General features: G+C 45.0%; 1 protein-coding gene across 9 annotated transcripts in view; it reads left to right on the forward strand.

Moving 5' to 3' along the window:
- GHR (growth hormone receptor) overlaps window positions 1-27,040 on the forward strand; it is a 496,455-nt gene that overhangs the window by 441,342 nt on the left and 28,073 nt on the right. For 6 of the 9 annotated variants that reach the window (XM_068251022.1, XM_068251070.1, XM_068251040.1 and 3 more), the window contains 6 exons: window positions 7,699-7,821; window positions 11,760-11,921; window positions 14,419-14,585; window positions 21,380-21,527; window positions 22,779-22,868; window positions 24,589-24,724. In XM_068251022.1, the coding sequence (XP_068107123.1) occupies window positions 7,699-7,821; window positions 11,760-11,921; window positions 14,419-14,585; window positions 21,380-21,527; window positions 22,779-22,868; window positions 24,589-24,724 (826 nt within the window). Of the gene's footprint in view, window positions 1-7,698; window positions 7,823-11,759; window positions 11,922-14,418; window positions 14,586-14,987; window positions 15,203-21,379; window positions 21,528-22,778; window positions 22,869-24,588; window positions 24,725-27,040 lie in introns of those variants that run through there. The other 3 variants (XM_068251067.1, XM_068251081.1, XM_068251088.1) reach the window with 3 other exon arrangements.

Consider the following 27,040-nt stretch of genomic DNA (forward strand, 5'->3'; position numbering starts at 1 on the left):
CACCTGTTATCCAGTGGCTGGATAATGTAATGGTTAAGCACTCTGCCTCTGACATGGGTCCGAATCTTGGCTCTTCCTCTTCAGTAAGCCAGCACCTATTTAGTAAGGAGACCGTGGGCAGGACTACCTAACACTGCTTCTGCTTACTGAGCACACCCTAGTGGCTGCAGCTCTGACGCTTTGAGTCCTCCAGGAAAAAAGTGGGATATAAATGTTCTATGTCTTGTCTTTCCTTAGTGATATGGAAACTCTCAGTAGCAGGGATGGTTTTGTTTTTTTATAGAATCTCCTTGATTACCTCATGTAAAGAATTTGACTCTTGTCATATTGTCATTTTCTGATGTTCCGCCTCCTCTCAGTCTAAACATAAATCCAAGCACCAGGTATCCAAGATGTGACTCAGTAGGAGGGATTGCCTCAACATCGCCTGTGCCAAGCACTAGCAATCACCCGGTTGGTGCATCGTAGCAACTGACAGGCGGTGAATTCACTGCCTTCAACTTCAGTTGTGATTTCTCCTTTGATTCAATAAAACAATGGCATCAAAACACAATCCAGCTGGCAAATTAAGGCTAAACATGGTCAATGAGACGCAAATAAGTCTGGCTTGCTCAACTTGACTTGGTGAACCTGAGGTCATAAAGCAGATACTTATCTAATAAGAGGGAAGTTTCTGAATCCTGTTGAGGTTTCCTGTGTCCTTCTTTGCTCCTGACACTCTGGAAGATCTGGGCCTTCCTTATCTCGATGCACGTGGTTAGAGTAGACTCACACTCATAGTTAAAACGTATCCGTGGCTCTGTTTGTGGTCCCGAACCAAAACCGGAGCCACGGATATCAGTGTTAAAAATAGCAGCCGCCTTCACTCAGTTTCAAAACAGATCCATGTGCGTTCCAGGGGATCAGTTTTGAAAAACTGAACGGATGGTGTGGGACTTGTCGGGACTTCACGGACCGCACATGGAGCCAGATACATGGAGGGGTAGTGGCAGGCAATGCAAAAATGGATCTCCCTCTACACAGATACAGAAACGGAGGGAGATCCAGATTGCCTACTGCCTGTTCCCCTCAGGTGTTTAGGATGAAGAGGGAAGCAGCCAGGATAGGGGGGGGCAGCGGGTGGCGAGGAAGAGGGGTCACCCCCCCCCCCCCATCTGGGTCCCCAGTCCCCGCTCCCCCTCCAGCTATTTGCGGCAATGTAACTGTAATGTAATGTATGCAGTGAGTGGGGAAGCTTACCTTCCTTCCTCCGCTCGCCAAATGGCTTCCTGCAATGCCGCCCTCCAAAGTATAGAGGGCGGCATTGCAGGAAGTCAAGCGGCGAGCCGTGGAATGCAAGGAAGTAAGGTAAGCTTCCCCGATTTTTGCATAAATTCCATTAAATTTAACAACATTGGCGCAAATAGCTGGAGGGGGGGTGGGGAACCCAGGTGAGGGGGGGGTGACCTCCCCCTCCCAGCCGCCCGCTGCTCCCCCGCCCTGGCTGCCAGGGCTGGGCATACGTTTCCACGGATTGGAAACGTATGCTGTTAAAATGACAAAACAGGGGAGGGGAAAAAAAGTGAAACCGGATCTATTTGAAACGGACAAGTGTGGACCTAGCCTTACAATTATGTTTTGGGTGACCTAAATGGCAGGTGTATACTTTTCAGCAAGTCTGAAGGGAAAATAAAATTCAGATATTTACCTATGGAGAGGGAAGGTTTTGGGTTCTATAGAGCCTTCCCATTCTCCTCACAGTCCCCTCGTTCATCTGTAGGCTTCTCCGTTCAAATCTCCCGCAGCGGGAGACTTTGGAAGTCTTCAGAAGAACTCAGGCTCCCGAAGATGGGTGGCTCTGTACTGTGCGTGCGCGCGAGAGAGGGCGCTCACGCATGCGCAGTACGGAGCGGCCCAACTTCAGAAGCCCGAGTGCTTCCCAAGTCTGCCGAAGCCCACCCAACGTGGAAGAGAGCAGTCTCCAACTGATCGGTCGTAGACTGTTAACAGGGGAATGCGGGGACGGTAAGGAGACCGGAAAGGCTCTATACTTCCTTGCATTTTACGAGGTCCCAACCACCGGGCCGCGACCCACTGCCGGTCCATTGGCAGTTTACCACCGGGCCGCGGCGGGTCTGTCATCTCGCCCCCCCCCCCGGCGGCCGCCGCTCCTGTTACCTTATGAGCGGACGGCCGCTTCCTTTTGTAGATTCCCCCAGCCGCTCTCCTCTTAGCAGCATCTCGTATTACAGCAGCGCGTATTGCGGCTGCTGTAAGGAGGGAAGAACGCAGGGCAGCGGTACCTATGGTAACGGCGATGCATATTGCTGCTACAGGAAGCCACTGCCCTACTTCCTACCCTCCTTACGGTAGCCGCAATACGCGCTGCTGTAAAACGAAATGCTGCTAAGAGGAGAACGGCTAGGGGAGTCTAAGAAGAGAAGTGTCCGCCTGCTCATAAGGTAACGGGAGCAGCGGCTGCGGGGGGGGGGGGTTGGGGGCACTATACTAGCTATATACTGGGCACTATACTAGCTATATACTGGGCAGTATACTAGCTATATACTGGGCACTATACTAGCTATATACTGGGCAGTATACTAGCTATATACTGGGCACTATACTAGCTATACTGGGCAGTATACTAGCTATATACTGGGCACTATACTAGCTATACTGGGGCACTATACTAGCTATATACTGGGCACTATACTAGCTGTACACTGGGCACTATACTAGCTATACTGGGGCACTATAACATACTAGCTATACTGGGGCAACTAAACTCTCTATACTGGGACAACTATGCTAGCTATGCCTTACAACCCTACCCCCCCCCCCCCCCTATAACCCGCTGCACACACAACACTTTCAACTAGGTCGCGCGCATGAAATCGAACGGGAAGCGGCCTGTAGTATATGGGCAGAATCGACAAGAGACAAATGTATCTCTAATCAGATTCGATTAGAGATAAATTTGTCTCTTTGTCAATTCTGCCCATAATCGTCAAGTATATGGCCACCTTTAGAGGGATCTGCAAGGTTGTTTGTCTAACCTTCTGCTGTGAACATCACTAATAATAATTGAGTAGTTCATCAAGGCATAAGAGATATAAATACTTTGCCAACACGTTACTTTGGCAGACCTTTCAAGGACTATTGCATTTCACTCCTACATTGCAGGCAGTGGAGCGATAAGGCAAGTGGCATATTCTTCAAGCTGTCATTTCATGTTAGCGGTTATTTCCCAGCAAACTTCTTTGTATATCTATTAGGGGGACTCACTGGGAGATGCATTGGGGTTGTTTTATCAAGATTGGAACAAACGTAGAGCAGTTGCAAAGAGCAACCATTCAGAATCCTTGTTTCTTTGGCTGGAATAGTCTTGTCTGGGCAAGAGCTACCCCTTAGCTGAAACTTACCTTCAGCCTCCATTTATTTGTAAAGCAGAAGTTGCCATCTTTAAGTGAACTATTAAAGTTTATCTAAAGTGACAGGCGATGCCATGATGAGATAAACATAGGTACTCATAATAATACCTCTAGTAAAAAGAAATATATAAGGTACCTTTGTGCCCCAGCTAGTTCGCAGTATAGGGAGCTAGTGATACACTCCCCCCCCCCCCAGTATTAGGTAGCTCGAGTATAGATAGGTAGAGGTACCCCCAGTGTGAGTAGCTAGATGAGCCCCCTAGTTTAGGTTGCCTGAAGTAGCCCTCCAGTATAGGTAGCGAAAAGTGTCCCCAGTATAGGTAGCCAGGTTAGCCCACTGGTATAGGTAACCACCAAAAGTATAGGTAGCCAGATTAGACATCCGCTCCAAGTATAGGTAGTCCCCCAAGTAGGCATTGCTTCCCCAAATATATGTAGCCAGATAAACCTCCCAAGTGTAAGTAGCAAGATTGGCCCCCAGTATAGGTAGCTGGATTAGCCCCCTGTATAGGTAGCTGGATTAGCCCCCTGTATAGGTAGCTGGATTAGCCCTCAGTAAAGGTAGCCAGATTAGCCCTCAGTATAGGTAGCAGGATTAGCCCCCAGTAAAGGTAGCAGGATTAGCCCCTAGTAAAGGTAGCAGGATTAGCCCCTAGTAAAGGTAGCAGGATTAGCCCCCAGTAAAGGTAGCAGGATTAGCCCCCAGTAAAGGTAGCAGGATTAGCCCCCAGTATAGGTAGTAGGATTAGCCCCCAGTATAGGTAGCCAGATTAGCTCCCAGTATAGGTAGCCAGATTAGCCCCAGTATAGGTAGCCATCTCCCCCTTCCCCCCAAAATCCCCAGTATAGGTAACCAGATTATTCCCCATGTATACATAACTCCCCATGTATAGGTAGACAAATTAGCCCCATGTATAGGTAGCCCCCCAAGTATAGGTAGTGAGATTAGTCCTCCAAGTATAGATAATTCCCTGACATGCAGAGTAAGCTCCACTCACAATCTACCTTCCTCTTTACATACGAGCTGTGTGATTACAGCGCCCCCTCTTGTCTCGTTACACTCGTGATCAGACAGAGGGTGCTATAGTCATGGATACGAGGATGCTAGGAGCAAAGCCAATTGTTGGTGGAGCCTAGACATGATATATTACTGCACTCCGGACTCCGCTCACTTACTCTGCACTTCGAGAGTTCCGCAACAGACCCTCTTAATGCTGACTGAGACCACCGGGCCCCCTTGCTCCATAGCAGCTGCCAGGATGTAAAGGAATCCCCTGAGTGTAATTGCTGCTACCAAATTTGTAGAGTAGCATTTTTGGTATATAGAACACCTGAGAAGCCATTTTGTTTGAAAACTTTGGTCCTAGTTATATTTTTTCAGACAAACTTCTACTTTATACTACAATAACTGGATTTGTATTATATATACCAGCCTTACTCAACCTTTTTACCGTGGGGGAACCCTGCAAATAACTTTTGAATCTTAAAGAACCCTTGCAAACAATTTTTTGATCTCGAGGAACCCCCCTGGATTTATTTTGTAGGTGGGGCTGTTTATTTCACTATCCCCTATTACAGTGCCACTCATTTTACTGTCTTCTTGTCCTAGTGGTTTTTTAATAATGTGCTCATTATTATTCTGACCCTCAATTTATTGCTTATTTTTACAGTACCCTCTATTATAATGTGCTCTATTATACTTTCCCTACTATGGGGGAAAATGCCGGGAAACCCCTGCAGAGTACTCAAGGAACCCTGGTTGAGAAAGGCTGATATATACAGTACATATGCTGTAGAATTGCAATCATCTGTTCATTCTGTTAATATTTTATTTATAAAGCGCCAGCATATTACGCAGCGCTGGACAATAAATACATACAATGATACAAAGGATTACAGACCTAACAAGGTTATATATCACATAAGACAAAGCTATACAAGGCAAACTGGGTACAAGATACATGATCACGTGATTTTGGCCTGGGTAGGAAGGCCTAGTTGGCCCAGTAATACAAGTATGAGGCAGTCATAGGAAAGTAGCACATAATCATGTAGAATACACTGGGAAAGGGAGGACCCTGCCAAAGCCTTACAATCTAAGGGGAGGTGCAATGGAGACACTAGGTAGTGCTGTAGAATAAGTATTCATTTTGAGAGTTACTCTGTAGTAGGGGGTGGGTAGGCCATTTCGAAGAGGTGGGTTTTGAGGGCTTGCTTGAACGTGTTGAAGGAAGGGGCAAGTCTGATGAGCATTGGAAAGGAGTTCCAGAGGGTGAAGACGGCTCTTGAGAAATCCTGCAGATGTGCATGGGAGTGGGAAATGCGCAGGGCAGTTAGGAAAAAATAATCAATATTTTGAATATTTATTTCTGAAATGACTGCTTCCATGTTGAGTAAATGGAAGCCATGTCCTTTATTGTTGGCCGCACGTTTGTTTCATTAATCCAGGAGGTCACATGGGTGTGAGCAGTGATCAGGCCACTGTCCATCCCCCAGGCAGGTAGTATGCATTGCATGCAGCCGCCCCACTCAGGTCACTTGCCAGGCAATACATATCAAGGCTCACTGACAGCATCATCAATCTCTTAGCATGCTTGTAAAGAGCCGCTCCTTCTTTTGTAGAACAGAGTTGTTTGTTTCATGATTGCAAAATTGTTTCCAGTGTTTAAATAGAGAAACTGCATTTTTTTCATGTTTTGTAGCTGCACATGTGGAACAGATCAGAGTAACCTCTGTGTTGTACCTAAAGTAAAAAAAAATCCATTGTTTCCACAGAACTAAATCAAAATAATACTTTCTCAGAGTCTCATATCCTTGTTTTATAAAGTAAACTAAAATCTAACAGGTTTTCGAATATTCCATCTCCTCGTGGGAGATTCTCGGGCTTTTCTTTTGTTTTCAAGAGCATTTCCTGAACAGCAGTTTAACTGCCAAAATAGTAAGATACCAGCCGGCCTCCCTACATGTTTGCACACCATTTTGTCAGACTTAGCCACTGCTGTCCAGGAAATGCTTTTAAAAAACAAAGAAAACCCTCAGGGCCGGTTTCCACTACAAAGTGATGTGAATGCGGCTACCTAGCCGCATCGCATCACTTCCACCGCCGGCCGCATCACTTCCGCATCTCCCGATGCGGAAGTCAATTGAGGAGACCGGACGTGGCTGCGGGCGGATGCTGCCGTGCGAGAATCTGCAGCATGCTGCAGATTCTCGGATCGCTCCGCACACCATGCACACAGTGGAAACTCTTCCATTGCCTTGCATGTGTTTCAGCACACCTGCGGTGCGATGCGGCTATGTAGCCGCATCGCACCGCTCCTAGTGGAAACGGGCCCTGAGAATCCCCTATGAGGCGATGGACTAGTCCAACACCTGTTGGTTCTGTCAGATCTTAACTGCTTACTTTTTTGGATGGAGTAGTCCTTCAAAGAATACCTACAGTAAAAAAAAAGACAACGGCCTTCATCCCAGGCTCTGTCTTAAAGGACCACTACAGCAAAAAATGTATGTAGTTAAAGTCTGACAGAACCAACAGGTTTTGGACTAGTGCGTCTCCTCATGATGGATTCTCAAGATTTTCTTTGTTTTCAAAAGCATTTCCTGAACTGCAGCTACAAAATCTTAACAGCCCAAATAGTGTGCAAATGAGTAGTGAGGCCGGCTGGTATCTTACTGTCAAAACGGTAAGATACCAGCCAACCTCACTACTCATTTGCACACTATTTGGGCTGTTAGATTTTGTAGCTGCCGTTCAAGAAATGCTTTTAAAAACATAGAATACCCTGAGAATCCCCCACGAGGAGAGGCACTAGTCCAAAACATGTTGGTTCTGACAGATTTTAACTGCTTAATTTTTTTTGCTACAATGGTCTTTCCTTTGCAATCCTTTTTTTCGGGATGTGCAACCCAATGTGAATAGAGTGAAAGTACCTTCAGGGTCACTGCAACTTACTCAGTGTACACCTAGCCTAAGAGAGACCTTGTATGTGCAAGAGGAAAACATCTACATGATAAAATGAAACCAGCGGCAAGCCTGAGAGGTCTATATAAGATGCAAGAGTAATTTCTAGGTCCATGGAGAAGCCTTGTGAAAACACAACACTGCCGCTCAGCTCCCGTGGTGAACTGCAGAGGTGTCAGTAATAGATTTCTATGCTGAAAAGTAAAACCAGTTTGTTTTTGTATGTAGACACAGCAGGCATCACTGAAACACGAGTAGAAGAATTATCAGAATCCCAGAAATAGTCGCTTTTCTGACCCTTCTCTTTTTTTCCCTACCTTTCTTCAGATTCATCGGGACGGCCCAGAATCACACATTGCCGATCGGCACAGCTGGAGACCTTCACCTGTTATTGGACGTACGGAAGCTTTCACAATCTGTCCAAGATATTACAACTCCAGTATAAGATAAGGTACTGTATGTACTATGGGGGTCTATTCATAAAGATAGATTAAAGGGGCACTACAGTGAAATTTAGGCTACTGGGATGACCCTAGTAGCATGTTGGTAATAGGAAGAGCAATACATATTAGGTAGTATTTTTTGTTCACAAAGGTCAGCTGGAAAGGATAATTAATATCACATGTGCAGATCCTGGCATCAGTAACTGGGAAGTGACGTACTCTCTGTTCAGTTAGACTATGATAAAAGCTGATTTCTCTCCTCCCCGTGCTGTGAGCTCAAAGCCCCATTCACCTAATGCTAAGGTACACACAGTGCAATTTTCTGACAGATTTACTGTCAGATCGATTATCTCCAACATGTCTAATTGTAGACACTCCCACTGAGATCTATACTAGGATGTGCACTGTCTTATGTCATTAGAAGGAGGGGGAACTAAAGGGAAGAGGAGGAATATATTATAGACAAAAAGACCCCCCAGCATGCAACTTGCCGATGGCAATTAAAGGGCCAGTGCTCCTAAGGTAAGTGATAACTCCAAACCATAACAGCAGAAAAAGTTTTGAATGCAGGATTAACATCTTTATCACTTAATAACCTCAGACCAGTTACTGTTGAAATTTGATTTTTATGGTGACAATCCCACTTTAAAGGGAAACTAAACTCAGAATTCACTCTGCTGTAAAAGATCAATCACAGCATGATGGAAGATGGACATAAATGACTTAATTCACTAAACCGTGTTATCTCATATCACAGCCGTGCTAGCGTATTTGCACACGTATTTGCGAATTTCCACGTCAAAAAAACGCTACCGTGGCTGTGCTATGAGTTAGCACGGTTTAGTGAATCAAGCCCAAAATGTCTCCATTACAATTTATGGAAATCCTAAAAAACTGAAGTTTACAAGTTGCTTTCACTTTGCAGGGAGAACTGAAAGGGTTAAGCTTCAGTGTTTACTCTATGGCAAGAGAGCTGCTGTGCTCCTGCAATCTACTCTCAGCAGCTGATAAGATCTAATTACACCAGCCTTTCACAACCTTTTTACCCTGAAGGAACATTGAAAATAACATTTGAATCTCAAGGAACCCCTTGCAAACTATTTTTGATCTCGAGGAACCCCTATGTTTAGTTTGCAGGAGGCGTGGTCTTTAGAAGTAGGTGAGGCTGTTTATTTCACTACCCCCTATTACACTGCCACTCATTATATTGTCTCCTTATCCTAGAGCTTTTTATTAATGTGCTCATTAGTGCCCCAATTTAGGGCTTCTTCTTGCAGTACTCTCTAATATAATGAGCTCTGTTATACTTCCCCCACGATGGGGCAAAATGCCAAGGAACCCCTGCAGAGTACTCAAGAAATCCTCAGGTTCCAGGGAACCCTGGTTGAGAAAGCCTGAATTAGACACTTTGATCTGGCTAAACAAGCACGGGAACACAGAGCAGTAGATTTCTTCAGCAACTATATGTAGAATGAGGACTTTTCAGTGTGCGCTATGCAAGAGTTTGTGTGCACTTTAACCTCCTTAGCGGTAATCCCAAATCAGGCTCAGGATGAAAATCCACCTTTCAGAGCGATAATCCCGTGCCTGAGTGAGTTATATGCAGGAGCTGCTGCAGATCTCTCTGTGGTATGTTTTTATCTTGTTTTAGGGTCTAAAAGCTTGTGAAAAAATTGCATGGCTTTTAGACCCTTAACCTGGAAATAATCATAATGCCAGGGAGATTAAAATGCAAACGATCAGTTAGCATGTTTAATGGTAATGCTACATTTTATATGTGTTGGCAGCAGGGCTGTGAAGTCGGAGTCGTGGAGTCGGAGTCGTGGAGTCGGGCAATTTTGGGAGCCTGGAGTCGGAGTCGGGAAAAAATGCACCGACTCCGACTCCTAATGAATTTGTAACTGTAATTAAAATAGAAAATATGATAAAATGTTCTATTTCTCAGATAATAGTCATTAAAAATAATGTATATATACAGTAATAGCTGTGCTTAGTCCACAAAAATGAAATAAACCAATCAAAATTAGTTACTTGTGCTGCTTCAATAAAGCAGTCCCCGTATTTTTAAGGTCAGATATACATATCTGATTGTGACTGTATATATGATGTGTACACAGGAATCTCTTATATATACTAAATAACATCTATGCTGTAAGAATAAAGCCTGATGTGTAGCTATGTCACTAATAGAGATGGTCAACGAGATGGAAATAATTCTGCATTGATGCTGATTTATGCAAATGTATGCACTCCCTTTGCTGATGAAATAAAATAATTTGATATGTTATTAAAATTTGGTTTGGTGATTACAAATTAAAGGGTAACTGAGACGGATGAAAAGTAAAGTTTTATACATACCTGGGGCTTCCTCCAGCCCCCTTCAGGCTAATCAGTCCCTCGCTGTCCACCTCCACCACCTGGATCTTCTGCTATGAGTCCTGGTAATTCAGCCAGTCAACCCTGTCCGGCCGCATGCCGCTCCCACAGCCAGGAACATTCTGCACCTGCGCAATAGTGCTGCACAGGTGTAGTATGCTCCTGGCGGCGGAGTGTGTGCATGCGCATTACACTTGACTGGCTCAAGTACCTGGACTCATAGCAGAAGATGCAGGTGGTGGAGGAGGACAAAGAGGGACTGATTATCCTGAAGGCGGCTGGAGGAAGCCCCAGGTATGTATAAAACTTTAATTTCATCTGTCTCAGGTTTACTTTGTTACACAGTAGTACTATACTCTACATATGCACTCCCCACAGAGCTGCAGGGAATCCACTGAGAATGCTGTGCACATTGAACACAGAGGTGTTGTCTGTTTACAATCTCCTCACATTCTTACATGCACCCACACTTGATAGATGTTCTTTGTTCCGGTTGTACCTTTTACAAGTACTCTTACCAAGGACTAGTTTTAGTCTAAAGGGAATAAATATAGTAGTCTACATATCCTTCTCACTTCAGTTGTCTTGTAAAATTCCTAAGCGTTGGCAGTTAAGAGACGAATTTCATATTACATACTTTTAAAAAACAAAATTGTAATATGCAAATTAGAGGAGTCGGAGTCGTGGAGTCGGAGTCGGTGGAATCCTAAACTGAGGAGTCGGAGTCGGTGGATTTTTGGACCGACTCCACAGCCATGGTTGGCAGCAAATGACATTACCTGTAACTCAGGGGGTAATCTTGGCATAAGCATATGCAAAACTATTTTAAAGAAGTAAGTTTCATTTTTTGCATGATTTAAGGTGAACCCAGGGGTGGCTCTTCCATGAAGCAATGTGAATCACAGACTTCAGGGCCACAATTAGAGGGTGGCAAGAGGTGGTTCCTTTCTCCAAATGTCTCCCTCCTTGCACTCTTCCCCCTCCCTAGATGCCCGGCCTCACCTCACTCACCTGCTCTCAGCATTCCAGCGATGCGATCTCCATCCGCCCATCCAATGTCCTCTATCCATGGCTACAGCGGTGCCTCACGTGACCTGTTACATGCTGCCGGGTTACATGAGGTGCCGCTGTAGTCAGAGAGGAAGCAGGACTTCACGTGTGGCTGGTGATCCCATCATTAATCTGCTGAGAATGGGTGAGTGATGCGGCGCCGGTGTTATACTTACGCGGCATCCTGGGGATCAGATGCTGCTGGCCAGCAAGGAGATGCTGTCTTGTAAGAAGCAGAGGGAGGTAAGCGTAGTGCCAGTGCCGGCAATGCACAGCCCAATGTGTCTATCCTTTCCGGTCCAGCTTTGCACACACACACACACACACACACACACACAGGGGAAGTTCTCACAATGTATTGCTTCAGGTGGCAAAAGGTCCAGAACTGGTCCTGGGTGAACCTAATGATAGATGTGTCAGGCTTGAGCATTAGGGATTATGCAGGAGCCTGTTCCTGTGTTACATTTATACAGGGTCTAGGTATGTAAGCCTTTACCTGAATGTGTCATGTTTTGTTCTGTAGTGACCAGCCATGGATGGATTGTCCCGACGTTGTGTCTGGCGGTGAGAACAGCTGCTATTTCAGCCAGGAGCATACCTCCGTCCTCTGGAATTATGTCATCCGCCTGGTCAATGACAATGTCACGCTCAGTGCAGATGCCTTCACCCTTAAAGAGATTGGTAAGTTTAAGCTTAAACTGCAGCAGACATCTACTTACAGCCCACCATACCCGATCTGATAACAAATCACAGTGTCCAAATGTTACCCTTTCCTGTCCAATGCGGCTTCTTTCTGCTGCCAAAAGCAACCTTCTAAAAAAATAATGATAATCAACCTAGTTGAGAGAGTTAATAGCAGACCCTGTTGGTGGTCCTGCTGCTCTTGTTTGTCTCTTCCTTTTATGTTGTTTAACCACTCCAAGGGGCACTATGGTAAAAAAATTGTAAAATTTAAAATATGTGCAAACAGACAAATAAGAAGTATGTTTTTTCCAGAGTAAAATGAGCCATAAATTACTTTTCTCCTATGTTGCTGTCACTTACAGTACGTAGTAGAAATCTGACAGCAGTGACATATTTTACAATTTTTCGCCATAGTGCCCCTTTAAGTACCACACATATAAAACCTCCTTAAAGTGAACCTTAACTGAGCTAAGAAGAAAAAGTTTCACTTACCTGGGGCTTCAGAGGCGGCCTTTGGGGGGGGGGGGGGCAAGTGGGGCAATCGCCCCAGGCCCTGCGCCTGGAGAAGGCCCCGCACCCTCTGCGGCGGGCATAGTAGTTACAACTCGCCTTCCTTCCACTGATCCTCTGCAGCCTCTATCTCCCTACTCCCCGCCATCCGTCGCGTTGCTAACAGCGCCCCTTGTAATGACGTGACCGCATGTCATCACAGGCACTGTTACCAATGCGACAGATGCTGGGACAGGAAGGAGAGATCGGTGGAAGGTAGGTGAGTTGTAACTACTATGCCTGCTCCACCCCGCCGCTGCGGGACACCTACCTATCTAGCCTACACTAGAGGCACCTACCTATCTAACCTATACTGGGGGAACCAACCTAGCTAACCTATACAGGGGGAACATACCTATGTTACCTATACTGGGGGAACCCACCTATCTAACCTATACTGGAGGCACCTACCTATCTAACCTATACTGCGGGCACCTACCTATCTAACCTATACTGGAGGCACCTACTTATCTAATCTATACTGCGAGCACCTACCTATCTAACCTATACTGGGGGTACCTACCTATCTAACCTACACTGGAGGCAACTGCCTATCTAACCTATACTGGAGGCACATACCTATCTAACCTACACTGGGGGCACCTACCTATCTAACCTATACTGGAGGCACCTACCTATCTAACCTATACTGTGGGCACCTACCTATCTAATCTACACTGGAGTCACCTACCTATCTAACCTACACTGGAGGCACCTACCTATCTAACCTATACTGGAGGCACCTACCTATCTAACCTATACTGGGGGCACCTACCTATCTAACCTACACTGAAGGCACCTACCTATCTAACCTACACTGGAGGCACCTACCTATCTAACCTATACAGGAGGCACCTACCTATCTAACCTATACTGCGGGCACCTACCTATCTAACCTATACTGCGGGCACCTACCTATCTAACCTACACTGGATCCACCTACCTACCTAACTGTGTGTTTCCACAGTGTGTGCGTTTCCAAAGCGCGCGTGTGTGCGCGTGCGTGTACGCGCGCGCGACAGAGAGAGAGAGAGAGAGTGCACGCATATATAGCATGTATGTGTGTATCCACAGCATATCTGTATCTCTAGACCCCGCATATGACACCCGCCACAGGCCCTGCGTACTCTAAGGCCGCCTCTGTGGGGCTTCCCCAGCCCCCTGCAGAAGTACTGTGTCCGCACCGTCTCAAACGGATCCTCTGGTTCCCCGCAGGCATCTCGTTTAGTCGCCGCCCAGTGCATCTGCGTGGCCATGTCTGTGGGTGTACTCGATTGTGCTCCTGCTGCCGTGACTGTCCTGTGTAGATCGTGTGCTACGTACATATACACGTGGTATGTGTACTGCATCTGCGCAGGATGGCAATGGTGGCGGGAGCGCAATCGAGTACACGCACAGCCTGGGCAACGCAGACGCACTAGCCGGTGACTAAACTAGCTGCCTGCGGGGAACCAGAGGATCGGTTTGAGACGGCGCAGGCACGGGACATCTGCGGGGGCTGGGGGAAGCCCCAGGTAAGTGAAAAAAGAATGTCTTAGTTCAGTTAATGTTCCCTTTAAGGACTAGATCAGTTTTGACATTTTAGCTATGTCATTAGGCTTTCTTTGGGAAGTTTTCTTTTCCCAAGATTGATTGATTTTATTTTTTTATGCTTTTTAAAGCAAAATGGAAGTAAAAAAAACTAAACAAGATACATTATTTCTTAGTTTTTAGCCATTATAGTTTTAAAGTAAAAAGTGCTACTGTACATAAAAAAAACAGAAAATGTATTGGGCTAGTTCTCCCGCTTATCACAAAATGATGTCCCTGTCACAATTTATGCTGATGACCCACCTTAGAAGGGAGGGTGTTTGTATGAATAATGTGCTTAATAAAGACTTACTTGACATTTGCTTTGAATTTAAAAAAGATGGACACATTTATGCCATTTAATTCTGTTTTTCAGTGGAGCCGGATCCCCCAGTTAATCTTTCCTGGTCTATCCTGGAAGCCAACACAAGTCTACTGCATAGGGACATCCAGATAATATGGAATCCTCCACCTTCTGGCCAGGAGAAGCCAATGGAATATGAAGTGCAGATAAAAGGGGCCAATGAAACCCAATGGGACGTGGTGAGAACTGCTTCGTAACCTCCAAAGATAAGCAGATTAGATGGTAGCTGAACTGTGCTGACTGGCATGACCCAATTCCAGGAACCTCAAGTGTTCCACACCACTGGTGCCCCCAAAACTGGCCAAGTAATAATGTTATTTGTAGTGGTCAACGTTGCTTCCACAGGCTTTGGACCCCAAGTGGGATGAAACTAGTCATTAAAAACTCTTGTACCTTTTGCTAGGTACAAGAGTATTAGTGGAACATGTTTGCCTCCCACCACTTTATGTTATAAATACTGTAGATAATGTTATAGAGTTACCTGTGTCCTTGAGGTGCCTGTATACTGGAAGCAGGTGACTAGTAACAGGAAGCTCTCTTCCGCTTATAGCTCACTCATAGTAACATGTTACCATGGAAACGTCTGAGGCATCATTCGGACATGGTTCTGAACTGTGCAGGCTTTCCAATGGCCTGATACCGAAAACTTTGTAGTGACTGACAGCGATGTTGGGGTAGTGGAAAGTCATGCCGCATGGGTCCATTTCGGAATGACACGTCAAGTGTTGCCACAGCAACAAATCACTGTGAGTGGAGAGGTAGAACAGCGCTTCCTGTCGTTCAGCACCTACTTCTGGTATAAACTATTCTATTTCTAACATGAAGTGGTGGAAGGGAAAAATGTTGCACTAGTACTCTTGTACCTAGCAATAGGTACTAGAGTTTTCAATTACCAGTTTCATCCCCCTTTTAAAAAAAGAACTCCAGTGAAAATAACGTAATGAAAACAGTTCTTAATTTTTACAATAATTTATAAATCTAGTCAATGTTTGCCCATTGTAAAATCTTTCCTTTCCCAGATTTAGATTCTGACATTTATCACATGGTGACATTTTTACTACCGGCAGGTGATGTCAGTGGAGGGAGATGCTGCATTTTTGGCAGTTGGAAACAGCTGCTATTTCCCACAATGCAACAAGACTCCCACAGTATGATGTCAGCACCCTGGCGCTGACTTCACACTGTGGGAGGGGTTTCACCACAATATAAGCCATACAGAGGCCACTGATGATCTATTCGAGAAAAGATAAAAATGTCTCATGGGAAAGGGTGAATCAGCTACTGATTGGAATGAAGTTCAATCCTTGGTTGAAGTTTCTCTTTTAGTTCTTCTTCTCTATAATCCACAAACATAAGTCACAACTCTGGGACCCCCGGGCTCGAGCACAGCAAAGACCATGTGAAGGAATCCCAGGAAAACCCAAATGTTCAATTTTGATTGGTGACATTAAACATAATTGCTGATACAATAATAGAATACACCAATGCATTTCCCATTGTACAGTGCCTTGTTTCTGATGGATGAAAGTACATACAGTATATATCTGCAGTTGTTTCAGAATACCGCCACAACCAAAGTCCCTGGCTTCCTGAACAAATGTAACAGGCATATGAACAGTTAAAGACAACAATGGATGCATTAACTTAATGCTGGGTACACACGTTACGTTTTTCCGTGCGATAGATGGATCAGATAGATAACATCCGTCATGTCCGATATTGCTCCCGATCGATTCCGCGCTCGATTTCTCATAGCGGTGAATGGAAAAAGATAAGAAAATCGAATGAAGATAAAAGACTCGAGCGCGAAATCGAGTGTGAAATCGTGCCGAAAAAACGATCGGGTGGCTAAATCGCACGAAAAAACGTAACGTGTGTACCCAGCATGTCTCATGTAAAATAGAAAATTTGTATTGTCCCAGAGATATATGTACTAAATCCAAAAGTGAAATGAAACCTTTTCACTAATTATTGAAGCCTGGCTGGCGTTGTGTGTCAGACCCCGACTCTCTGCTTGATGCTGCTAGATGTTTGGGAGGGTTAGAGCGGCTGCTTGCTTGTTTGGGTATTGGGGAATCCCGGCAATCTTATAATCAAGGAAAGAAGCAAGTTTGGCAATTGGAAACAGCTGTTATTTCCCACAATGCAACAAGGTTCACAGAGAGCAAACGATCAGGACCATGGTCATGACATCACACTGTGGGAGGGGTTTCATCACAATATCAGCCATACAAATACCCCTGATAATCTGCTTAAGAAATAGTAAATATTTCTCATAGGAAAGGAGATATCATCCAGAGGCGTAGCTATAGGTGGGCAAGGGGGGACGTATGTCACCGGGCGCAGCACTGTGAGGTCGCTCAGCATGGCCGCTGCACCATGAGAAGCGGCTCGCTGGCTGCCCGAACTGCCCCTGCTTCTCTGCCTCCCGCTGCAGAGGAGTGTAGAAGAGTTAGCAGCAGAAAAAGTGGGGCAGATCTGGCTATCTATAGGAGGCACATCTGGCTATCTGAATGGTGGAAGGCTTCTATTCGGGAGGGAAAGGGGGGCATATCTGGCTATCTAACCAGCATTTTTACTTTTGACTCCACCCATCACCACGACCACATTCTGATGCGTGGCCACACCAATTTTCTCCAGATTGGGGAAACGAGAACTGTCTTTGTCCCCGGGCGCTGAAACCCCTAGCTACGCCTCTAGTATCAGCTACTGATTGGGATGAAGTAATCCTGGGTTACAATTCATCTTTAAGCTGTTGTCCTATCATGATTCGGATATGCCCTTCCGTGACATGCTGAGCAGCAGGAGTGGCCATGTGACAGTGGCAGTCTTCTGTATTCTTCCACGTGTCCCCGTTTGTTTAGTTACCTGGAGACTTTGTATGTCACAGATACATTTTCACAGAAGAGATTGATTATCCAAAGTTAAATTGGGTTTAAACTGGGTTTATCTTACAAAAATAGTATTTCTTCGTAAAAAAAAATATGGATTTGTAAATTATCCAAACTGAGTTCCAAACTACAACCCACACAGGCCTGGCCACAAGAGCTGTGTATACAGTGAGGCTGGCAGAGCTTAGCTGTGCTCCGTTACAGGGCAGCCGCTGGCATGAGCAGCTAGAGCCTCCCTTAATAAACAGGATACTTAGTCTGCTGCCCACTGAGCCACCTGGGAACGTCATCCGCCTACACAAACAAACACAGGTCATGGTGGGTACAATGAAGCCACACAGCCCAGCGCACAGATCACAGGCAACGCATTATGGCCTGGAATACTCTAACTCCAGCTGGACAGTACATTAGAGACAGTTTGTCATTTCTTCACTATATTTCACCTGTGCATATCAGAAAATTAAAAAAAAATGAATCAGTATCCTGGATTGACCCCACCCCCATTGCTGGTAAGTCAGGGCCGCCATCAGAAGTTTCTGGGCCCCATACTGGGCAAATCTACTGGGTCCTCCCCTCTGCACCCACACAGCAATTTTTAGGTGGATTGCAGTAGCCAACAGAAAGTGATAGGTGGATTGTAGTGGCCGGCAGGTAGTGATAGGTGGATTGTAGTGGCCGGCAGGTAGTGATAGGTGGGTTGTAGTGGCCAGCAGTTAGTGACAGGTAGATTGTAGTGGCCAGCAGGTAGTGACTGGTAGATTGTAGTGGCCAGCAGATAGTAATAGGTGGATTGTAGTGGCCAGCAGGTAGTGATAGGCGGATTGTAGTGGCCAGCAGGTTGTGATACGTGGGTTGTAGTGACCGGCAGGTATTGATAGGTGTATTGCAGTAGCCAGCAGGGAGTAATAGGTGGATTGTAGTGGCCAGCAGGTAGTGATAGGTGGATTGGAGTGGCCATCAGGTAGTAATAGGTAGATTGTAGTGGCCGGCAGGTAGTGATGGGTAGATTGTAGTGCCCAGCAGGTAGTGTTAGGTAGATTGTAGTGCCCAGCAGGTAGTGTTAGGTAGATTGTAGTGCCCAGCAGGTAGTGTTAGGTAGATTGTAATGCCCAGCAGGTAGTGTTAGGTAGATTGTAGTGACTGGCAGGTAGTGACAGGTAGATTGTAGTGGCCGGCAGGTAGTGTTAGGTAGATTATAGTGGCCAGGAGTTAGTGATAGGTGTAGTGTGGTGGCCAGCAGGTAGTGATAGGTAGATTGTAGTGGCCGGCAGGTAGTGTTAGGTAGATTATAGTGGCCAGGAGTTAGTGATAGGTGTAGTGTGGTGGCCAGAAGGTAGCATTAGGTGGATTGTATTGGCCAGAAAGTAGTGCTAGGTAGATTGTAGTGGCCAGCAGGTAGTAATAGGTGGATTGTAGTGGCCGGCAGGTAGTGATAGGTGGATTGTAGTGGCCAGCAGGTAGTGATAGGTGGATTGTAGTGGCCGGCAGGTAGTGATAGGTGGATTGTAGTGGCCGGCAGGTAGTGATAGGCGGATTGTAGTGGCCAACAGGTAGTGATAGGTGGATTGTTGTGGCCGGCAGGTAGTGATAGGTAGATTGTAGTGGCCGGCAGGTAGTGATGGGTGGGTTGTAGTGGCCGGCAGGTAGTGATAGGTAGATTGTAGTGCTCAGCAGGTATTGATAGGTGTATTGCAGTAGCCAGCAGGTAGTAATGGGTAGATTGTAGTGGCCAGCTGGTAGTGATAGGTAGATTGTAGTGGCCAGCTGGTAGTGATAGGTAGATTGTAGTGGCCGGCAGGTAGTGATGGGTGGGTTGTAGTGGCCGGCAGGTAGTGATAGGTAGATTGTAGTGCTCAGCAGGTATTGATAGGTGTATTGCAGTAGCCAGCAGGTAGTAATGGGTAGATTGTAGTGGCCAGCTGGTAGTGATAGTTAGATTGTAGTAGCTGCAGGTAATAATAGGTACATTGTAGTGGCCCTATCCATGAAGATATGGTCCTGACCCTGATTTGAATTGGGGATTCCAGTGCTGCAAGGCAAGATTACTCACATATATGCCACTTGCACACACTGTATATGTATTTTCTCTGTGAAATGTGTTGGAGATATAATTCCCTATTGAGAATTAGTGTATTTATAGACAAATCTCTTACTAATTTATTGGATGTCACTGTGTGCTACATTTCACCTTTCTAAAATGAAGGATAATAAGAATAAAGTATTGTATGAAGTATTGTTTTGATATCATCTCTAAACCTTGCATGGTCGTTAAGATGAACTATCTTTTCAATTTAGACTAATTGTTAGTGCTTATGAAAGTACAATTTGCTAATGAAATTGTTCCCAAGTCTAGAGACGTTATTTTTATCCTTTTTTTTCTGAAGCATCAGCATATAAAATAGTGCTTTACAATAGTAGGGGCGGGTATTATCTCTGTGGCTAACCCAAGGCTCATGCTGGGAATACACGGTTCGTTTTTGCCTTCGTTTAAACCTTCGTTTCGATTGTGCCTTTTGTCCTTTTCGATCCCGAAATAATCGAACATACGGTTAATATCACCACCCACGGTTTCGCTTTTTTTTTTCGATTCTGATGGTTTCGTTTTTCCAATGATCGAAGGCTGCAAAGAAACGAAACGAAAATCCCTTTTTACAGGGACGGACTAGCATAAACGAACATATAATCGATCTGAACAGCCATCAAGCCTACCAATGGCTCGATTAGATGGATAAAGAGAGATAATATCAAACATGTTCGATCACTAGTCGTTCGTTTTTGGGGTCTATTAATCGAAACTATAATGAGATTATGACTATTTTCACATACGTTTTCAACACTCGATTCGTTTACCGAATGAAACGAAGGCTAAAACGAAGGCAAAAACGAACCGTGTATTCCCAGCATCAGTCAAGCTCAGTAATCTTTAAAGCAGGAGGATCAGCCATACTATGCCAGGGAAAAAAACACACATATAAGTAGATCAATACTTGATCTACTTACATAACACATGTATCGTACTGTCCACTTTTTATTTCAGTGAATGTTATATAGTAAATGAAGAGAACTTTGTTCCTGGTGGGAACCCTGTCTTTTGCCCACCGTTTGAGGCTAAATCCTGATGTCATTTCTGCCCTTAATTTTTTTTTCTTTTCTCCTTCAATCGCTGAGTCACCTCAGCATTGCTTGTTAACACAAGTGAGCAGGGGATCGTGTTTCAGCTAGGCAGGGAAATAAATGGAAGAGGAGGAATATATTATAGATAAAAAGAACTCCCAGCATGCAACTGTTTGGCACTGACTATTAAAGGGCCAGTGCTCCTAAAGTATGTGATTACTCCAAACCATAACAGCAGAAAATGTATTGAATGCAGGATTAGCATCTTTATCACTTAATACACTCAGACCAGTTGCTGTTGAAATTTGATTTTTATGGTGACAATCCCGCTTTAAATGAAATGACATATATAGATTTACTTGTATGCCTTAAAGCAAACCTGAAGCAAAAATAAACTTATGAGAGAATGAATTGTATTTGTAGTACAGCTAAGAAATAAAACAGTAGCAAAGAAAAGAGTCTCATATAGTTTTCCAACACAAGAAGATTAAAAAAAAAAAAAAAAAAAAACTTTAGTCGTTATCAGAGCTTCTCTGAGCCAATTGATGTCGAAAACAGTCATGTTTTCTAAAAAGCCAAGAAACAGCGAGAGACAGCTTGAGAAAAGGTTATACTGCAGGAACTTTCCAAGCATCATTATTCCTGCTTTGTTTTATAGCTTAAAAGACAGCGTGTAGTTTTAAAACTGCAACTGTGCCAGAATGATGCAATGTTATAAAAAAAACCTATATCACTGAAAATAAAAATACAAGACTCTTTTCTTTGCTACTAGTGTGCTATTCTTTATCCGTACTACACATACAATTCATTATATAAGTTTGTTTTTGCTCTTCAGGTTGGTTTTAAGAAATGATCTCTCTGTGGAATAATGTTATATACAGGTAAAACTTGTAATAAAACCACCATAATGTACATAATGTACCTATAAACAACTGACATTTCATCTGTTTGTGACTTTTACATCTTAGGTTGAAGTAGTAGATCGCACACAGCTGTCACTACAAGACCTGCACATTGGGACGGAGTATTTGGTGAGGGTCCGGAGCCGACTGACTGACATTGAGAAGTTTGGAGAATTTAGCAATGCACTATCAATCCTTCCTGTCAACTCAGAAGGTATGGTTCAGAGTACAGAATCTGCATTAGTAAATGTGGCTAGTCAGAGGGATTGTTATTACAAGGATGGAGAAGAGACTGCCCCTGCTGGCAAACCATGTGATACCTCCATGAGACCCCTGTGTGTGCTTACAGCAGGGGACCTCGTTGGCTGGGATTCTAGGCTGAACCGGCCTCTTTGCTCCTCCAGCCTGGAGGGGGTGCCTGACGCTAGTAGTATGACAACTGACCTTCTTGGCCAGTGTTAAGCCCATACACACGGGCTACAACTGTTGCTGGAAACACATGGCGCGCGCATGTTGCGGCAACAGGTCCTCCATGTGTATGAGGCGCGCGCCATCAACTGTTGCTAATCAGAGCTGTCTCCAGGCGATTGACTTGTTCAATCCCCGGCAACAGCTGTTGCAGCAACCGTCCCTAGTCTCAAGTCGGTGCGGTCGTGTGTATGCTAGTCTCTAGCAACTCTTGTGAGTCCGACAGTTCATTGAACCTGTGACAGAAGTTGCTGAGCAACAGTTTCCGCTATGTTGCAGACAGGTTGTTGCCGCGTGTATACAATCGTTGCTTGTATACAACTGTTGTTGCTGGAGACTTTCAACTGTTGCTTGTCTCCATGCAACTGCAGACATCCGTGCCTCATGTGTATGTAGCTTTAGGAACTGTGCTGCTTTTTTCCTGCATGCTGGTGGTGGTGTATACTTTGACTGCCTTGACTTTTCACTGTGCCACCAGCAGAGGGCTTTATGGACATGTAGCAACCCTGGAGGGATCTGTGGACTGTGAGCAGCTCTGATGTTCAGCAATTACCACATGCATCTTGTTTGCTACCTGGACTATAAGAACTGCCTTTTCCCCCTGCTGGTTGCCAGACAAAAGCACACAGTGGGGTTTTTCTTGAACCAGATCCTCTAGTTTATTCTTCATATATATATATGACTTCTGATTCACATAAAAAGACTGCCTGACACGTGTTTCACGGCTAAAAGCCACTTCCTCAGAGGCACATCATATTCAAACATCAGTATGTCAATGTTGAATATCACCGCAATCTGAAAACTGAAGAGAGGTAGCATAGAGCGACTATATTTTCAGCGACGATATAGAGCATCCCAGTGCTGCCCTCCTGCAGCACTGGGACGCTCTATCGACCCCAGTTACAGCAGGGGATGGGTTGATAGTCCGACACAGTAGAATAAAATGTTGGTGATGGATTATACATGTGACATAGGTGGTTTTGTCTTCTCTTTCCAGTGAAGCCCACCACACTCGACCCCTGGAAACAGCAAAGCTCCACAGTGGCCACCACTAGAGGGCCTATTCAGAAGATCATCAAAAAAACATGTAATATCACTATTGCACTGTTTAATCCTCTCCTGCATACAGACTGTCTTTGCTCCAGGTTTTTGCTGATAATGACTTGGATTTTGTGTGCATTTGTACACTGAATAGAGACACAGGATGTCCATTAGATGTACTGACCCAATCCATATACCCATAAGGAAGAAGATCTATCACAAGCTCTGTACATGTGTATTTGGCTTATCTGAATAATGTGGGCAGGTGTAAAGCTTGGTAAATAGGTGCCAAAGTCTAGGAAATGAAAATAGCAAGGAGGCTTGACAATCCTTAGTGCTGTCTCTCTTGCTTTTGGCACCATGGTGCCATTGTCTTAATATCTGCTTGACACAAGTTGTCCTTTAGTTTTGGGCAGAATGGGGTGGTGGTAAACCCTTGCTTGGGTTTATTTTGCTATCTACATGCCTGCTGGATCGGATCAGGTCATTTTGGCAAAAGGATCTGCAAGTGTCTGTTAGACCCCTTTGTTAATTTTCGGTAATTAGTCATCCAAGCGGTGGGTTGGGTGCTAACGCGTCAAGTAGCCTATGGGCTGCCTCATAGGAATCAAAGGTTGTAGCCGATCAGCTACAACTAGCAGCCGTTTAGTTGTCGGGGTTTGGAGGTTAGTTTTAGGCAATTATGGGACGGGGGGGGGGGGGGTAGAGTCACGTAAGGGCGGGGGATAGGCATTGGGTGGGGGGGTTTCTTTTTTTACACTAGAAGGAGAGGGTTCAAGTGGCAATGAGTGCTGGATAGTGCATAGACAGGCTACCAAAGATTACTCAAAGTGGTTTGTGAAACAGCAGTTATGCAATTGTGTGATATGCGGCACCAGCACTGAAATGTTTTAGTAATAGAATTAGTCCTGAATATATTACAAACACTTTTCACCGCAGGCGTGGGTATACTATTGCTATGTTGTGATGGGTTGATTTTTGATTTTACATTTTTGGAATAAAGACATTTTTTTCCCTGGATATGCACTGCCACTCTCTCGTTATGTATTTACTAGTGGACTTCTACTGGCTGGTTGCACTGGTTGGTGAGTTTGTAGTCTCGGCCATATAGTACTTAAAGGGAAGGTTCAAGCAAAATAAAAAAATGAGTTTCACTTACCTGGGGCTTCTACCAGCCCCATGCAGCCATCCTGTGCCCTCGTAGTCACTGCTGCTCCAGTCCCCCGCTGGCAGCTTGCCGGCCTCGGAGGTCGGCGGGACGCATTGCGTACATTTTTACGCATTCCCGCTAGTGCAGGAACATCAACACATACATTTTTACGCGTTACTGGTTTAATGCGTAAATTTTTACGCATTGAACCAGTAACGCGTAAAAATGTATGTGTTAATGTTCCTGCACTAGCGGGAATGCGTAAAAATGTACGCAATGCGTCCCGCCGACCTCCGAGGTCGGCAACCTGCCAGTGGGGGACTGGAGCAGCAGTGACTACGAGGGCACAGGATGGCTGCATGGGGCTGGTAGAAGCCCAAGGTAAGTGAAACTCATTTTTTTATTTTGCTTGGACATTCCCTTTAAACAGTACATATCACTATCATTTTGTGAAGATACAATGGCAAACGTTTGACAACGTAGTGGTAAAACCCCCTGTGGCCTGACATGATTGTCATGTAGTAGATGAATAAGCTCTTAACTCATGATTGTCTTGTAGTAGATGAATAAGCTCATCACTTATGTTCATCAGCTCACTCTTCTCACTTTCTTGTAGATCCTCCTGGCTGGCCAACTATCACAGACTGCCGCTCTCCCCAGCAGGAAACCTTTACATGCTACTGGACTTATGGAGATTTTCATAACTTAACGGGCTTGTTGAAGCTGCAGTATAAACAGGACCAATACAGAAGGTACAATATAATGCCATGCACAGGATGCTCCCTGCTTGGTGTAAGATGGGCAAACTCGTGTAGATAAAAACCCTGTAGGGGAGCACAAATTCAATTAATGATGTCTGGTTAAAAGGAATCTGTAATAAAGAAAACTTTCCCTGGAGGTAATGTACCTTGGAAGGAAGAAGCTTCTGGATCCTAATGAGGCTTCCGCTGTCCTCTTAAGCCCCGTCGATCCAGCGCTGGCAACCCCCGAACAGCACACACGTCAATATTTACCTCCTGTGCAACCCTAGTAATGGCTTCCCGATGGCCTCCGGTGGTAAGTCGGCTCTGCTGCACAGGTGCAGGTGACTTGTACTTGCACAGTAGAGCGTACCTGATCGGGTTCGGCTATTCTCGCTGGAGCCCATCGGGAAGTTGCTACTGCGCAGGAGCACAGATAGTAAATATGGCCGCGCTGCAGGTGATTCTGCACGCTGATATATCGGTGGTTACCAGCACTGGATCCCTGAGACTGAAGAGGGCGGGGGAAGCCTCATTAGGATCCAGAGGCTTCCCCCTCCCGAGCAAAGTACCCCCCATGGGCTCAACCATTAACAAATAAACATTTTTGAGGCCGCAACTCGGCCAGGCTTTCAAGATGAATTGACGGGGACCGAAGCCACCTGACGAGCGACCTTAAAGAGACTCTGTAACAACATTTTCAGCCTTATTTCTTCTATCCTATAAGTTCCTATACCTGTTCTAATGTGCTCTGGATTACTGCAGCCTTTCCTAGTTGCACAGTGGCTGTATTATCTCTGTTATATAATCTAATCTTCTTTTCTCTGATGGCTTTGTCAGGCTCAGGCTGGAATGTGCAGCTCTGCTTGTGATAGGATAGAAGCTATACACCCTCTCCAGGCCCCCTGCAGGCTCTGTATGAGTCACAGACTGAGCTCTCCCAGCCTATCACATGCCATGTCTTTTGTTTGTAAACACTGCCTAAAACTGGCAATTACAAGGCAGGATCGCAGCAGGGAGTGGCAGAAACAGCACAGAGGGGCCAAGGAGAACATAATGAATAGAATGGTATGCTTTTTATTGTAAGAATTTTAGAGTACAGATTTTAGTCTCAGGTTCCCTTAACCTCCTTGCCGTTCTGATTCTTTCCAGATTTTAGGGTCACTCTTTCAGACCCTAAAACCTGAAAAAAAATCATTCTGGCAGGGAGATGTGCAACAGAATAAAAAATTTACCTTCCTGGGCTCCAGTGCTGCAGTTTGCACTTTCACCACAAGATGGCGCTAATGTACGTAAAAAACGAACTTCTCTATATTTCTCTAATATAGAGAAGTTCGTTTTACATATTAGCCCCGCCCCCAATGACGTCACGCTGCCACCACCGCTCTGCTGCTCTGCTTGGCTGCCGGGTCCCCGGAAGAATAGCGGGGACATGGGGGATCCCGGCGGCCAGGAAAAGACCCCACACTGCCGGGGAGAGAGGCTGGAGTCCCGCTGAGCAGCACGATCGTGCGCGGGACTCCACAAATCAAGGTAAAGCTCTGCAATGCCTACCCCGACCTGAGCTCGGGATCACCGCTAATAGCTTTTTTTTTCTACCCCGAGCTCAGGTCGGGAAAACGGGCAAGGGGACACTGATTCTACTAACAAGGGGTATATCACTTTAAATGTATGCTATTCTGTCAATGTATGCTAGTTAGTTGGAACAAGCACTCCAACTCAAACGCAGTTATCCCAGATGTCAGCTGGCTCCACCAGTGTTTTTATTGGGAGGTTGAATGTTTGTATGTCAGTGTATGTCATTGGTTCAACTGTAATAGGTTTCAATCAATAAATTTATATATTTTTCCACTAGCTTAGTACTCCCCATACTCTGCCTTTTTGAAGATTATCCTATATCCTGGATAGGTCGTATGGTGTAACTTAAAGTGACACTGAAGCAAAAAAAAAACTTATGATATAATGGATTGTATGTGTAGTACGGATAATTAATAGACCATTTGTAGCAAAGAAAAGAGTCTCCTATTTTTATTTTCAGTTATACTTTATATCTTTTTTTTTCATAACATTGCATCATTCTCTAATATTTGTAGTTTACAGACCACACTCTGTAATATAAACTACGAAGCACAGCAGAGCTAATGACCCTTTGAACTCTCCTGCAGTAAAACCTTAAACAAACAAGAAACCGTGAGAGACAGGTTAAGTGCTTCAGAAAACAGCATTGTAGCTGACCAAACTTGGTTGTAGAGCAGCTCTTTTGCATAGATAACACTTTTAACACTTTTCTTGTACTGGAAACAATATAAGACTCATATCTGTGCTACT

Source organism: Hyperolius riggenbachi, chromosome 1 (assembly GCF_040937935.1).
Source record: "Hyperolius riggenbachi isolate aHypRig1 chromosome 1, aHypRig1.pri, whole genome shotgun sequence".
Taxonomy (NCBI): Eukaryota; Metazoa; Chordata; class Amphibia; order Anura; family Hyperoliidae; genus Hyperolius; species Hyperolius riggenbachi.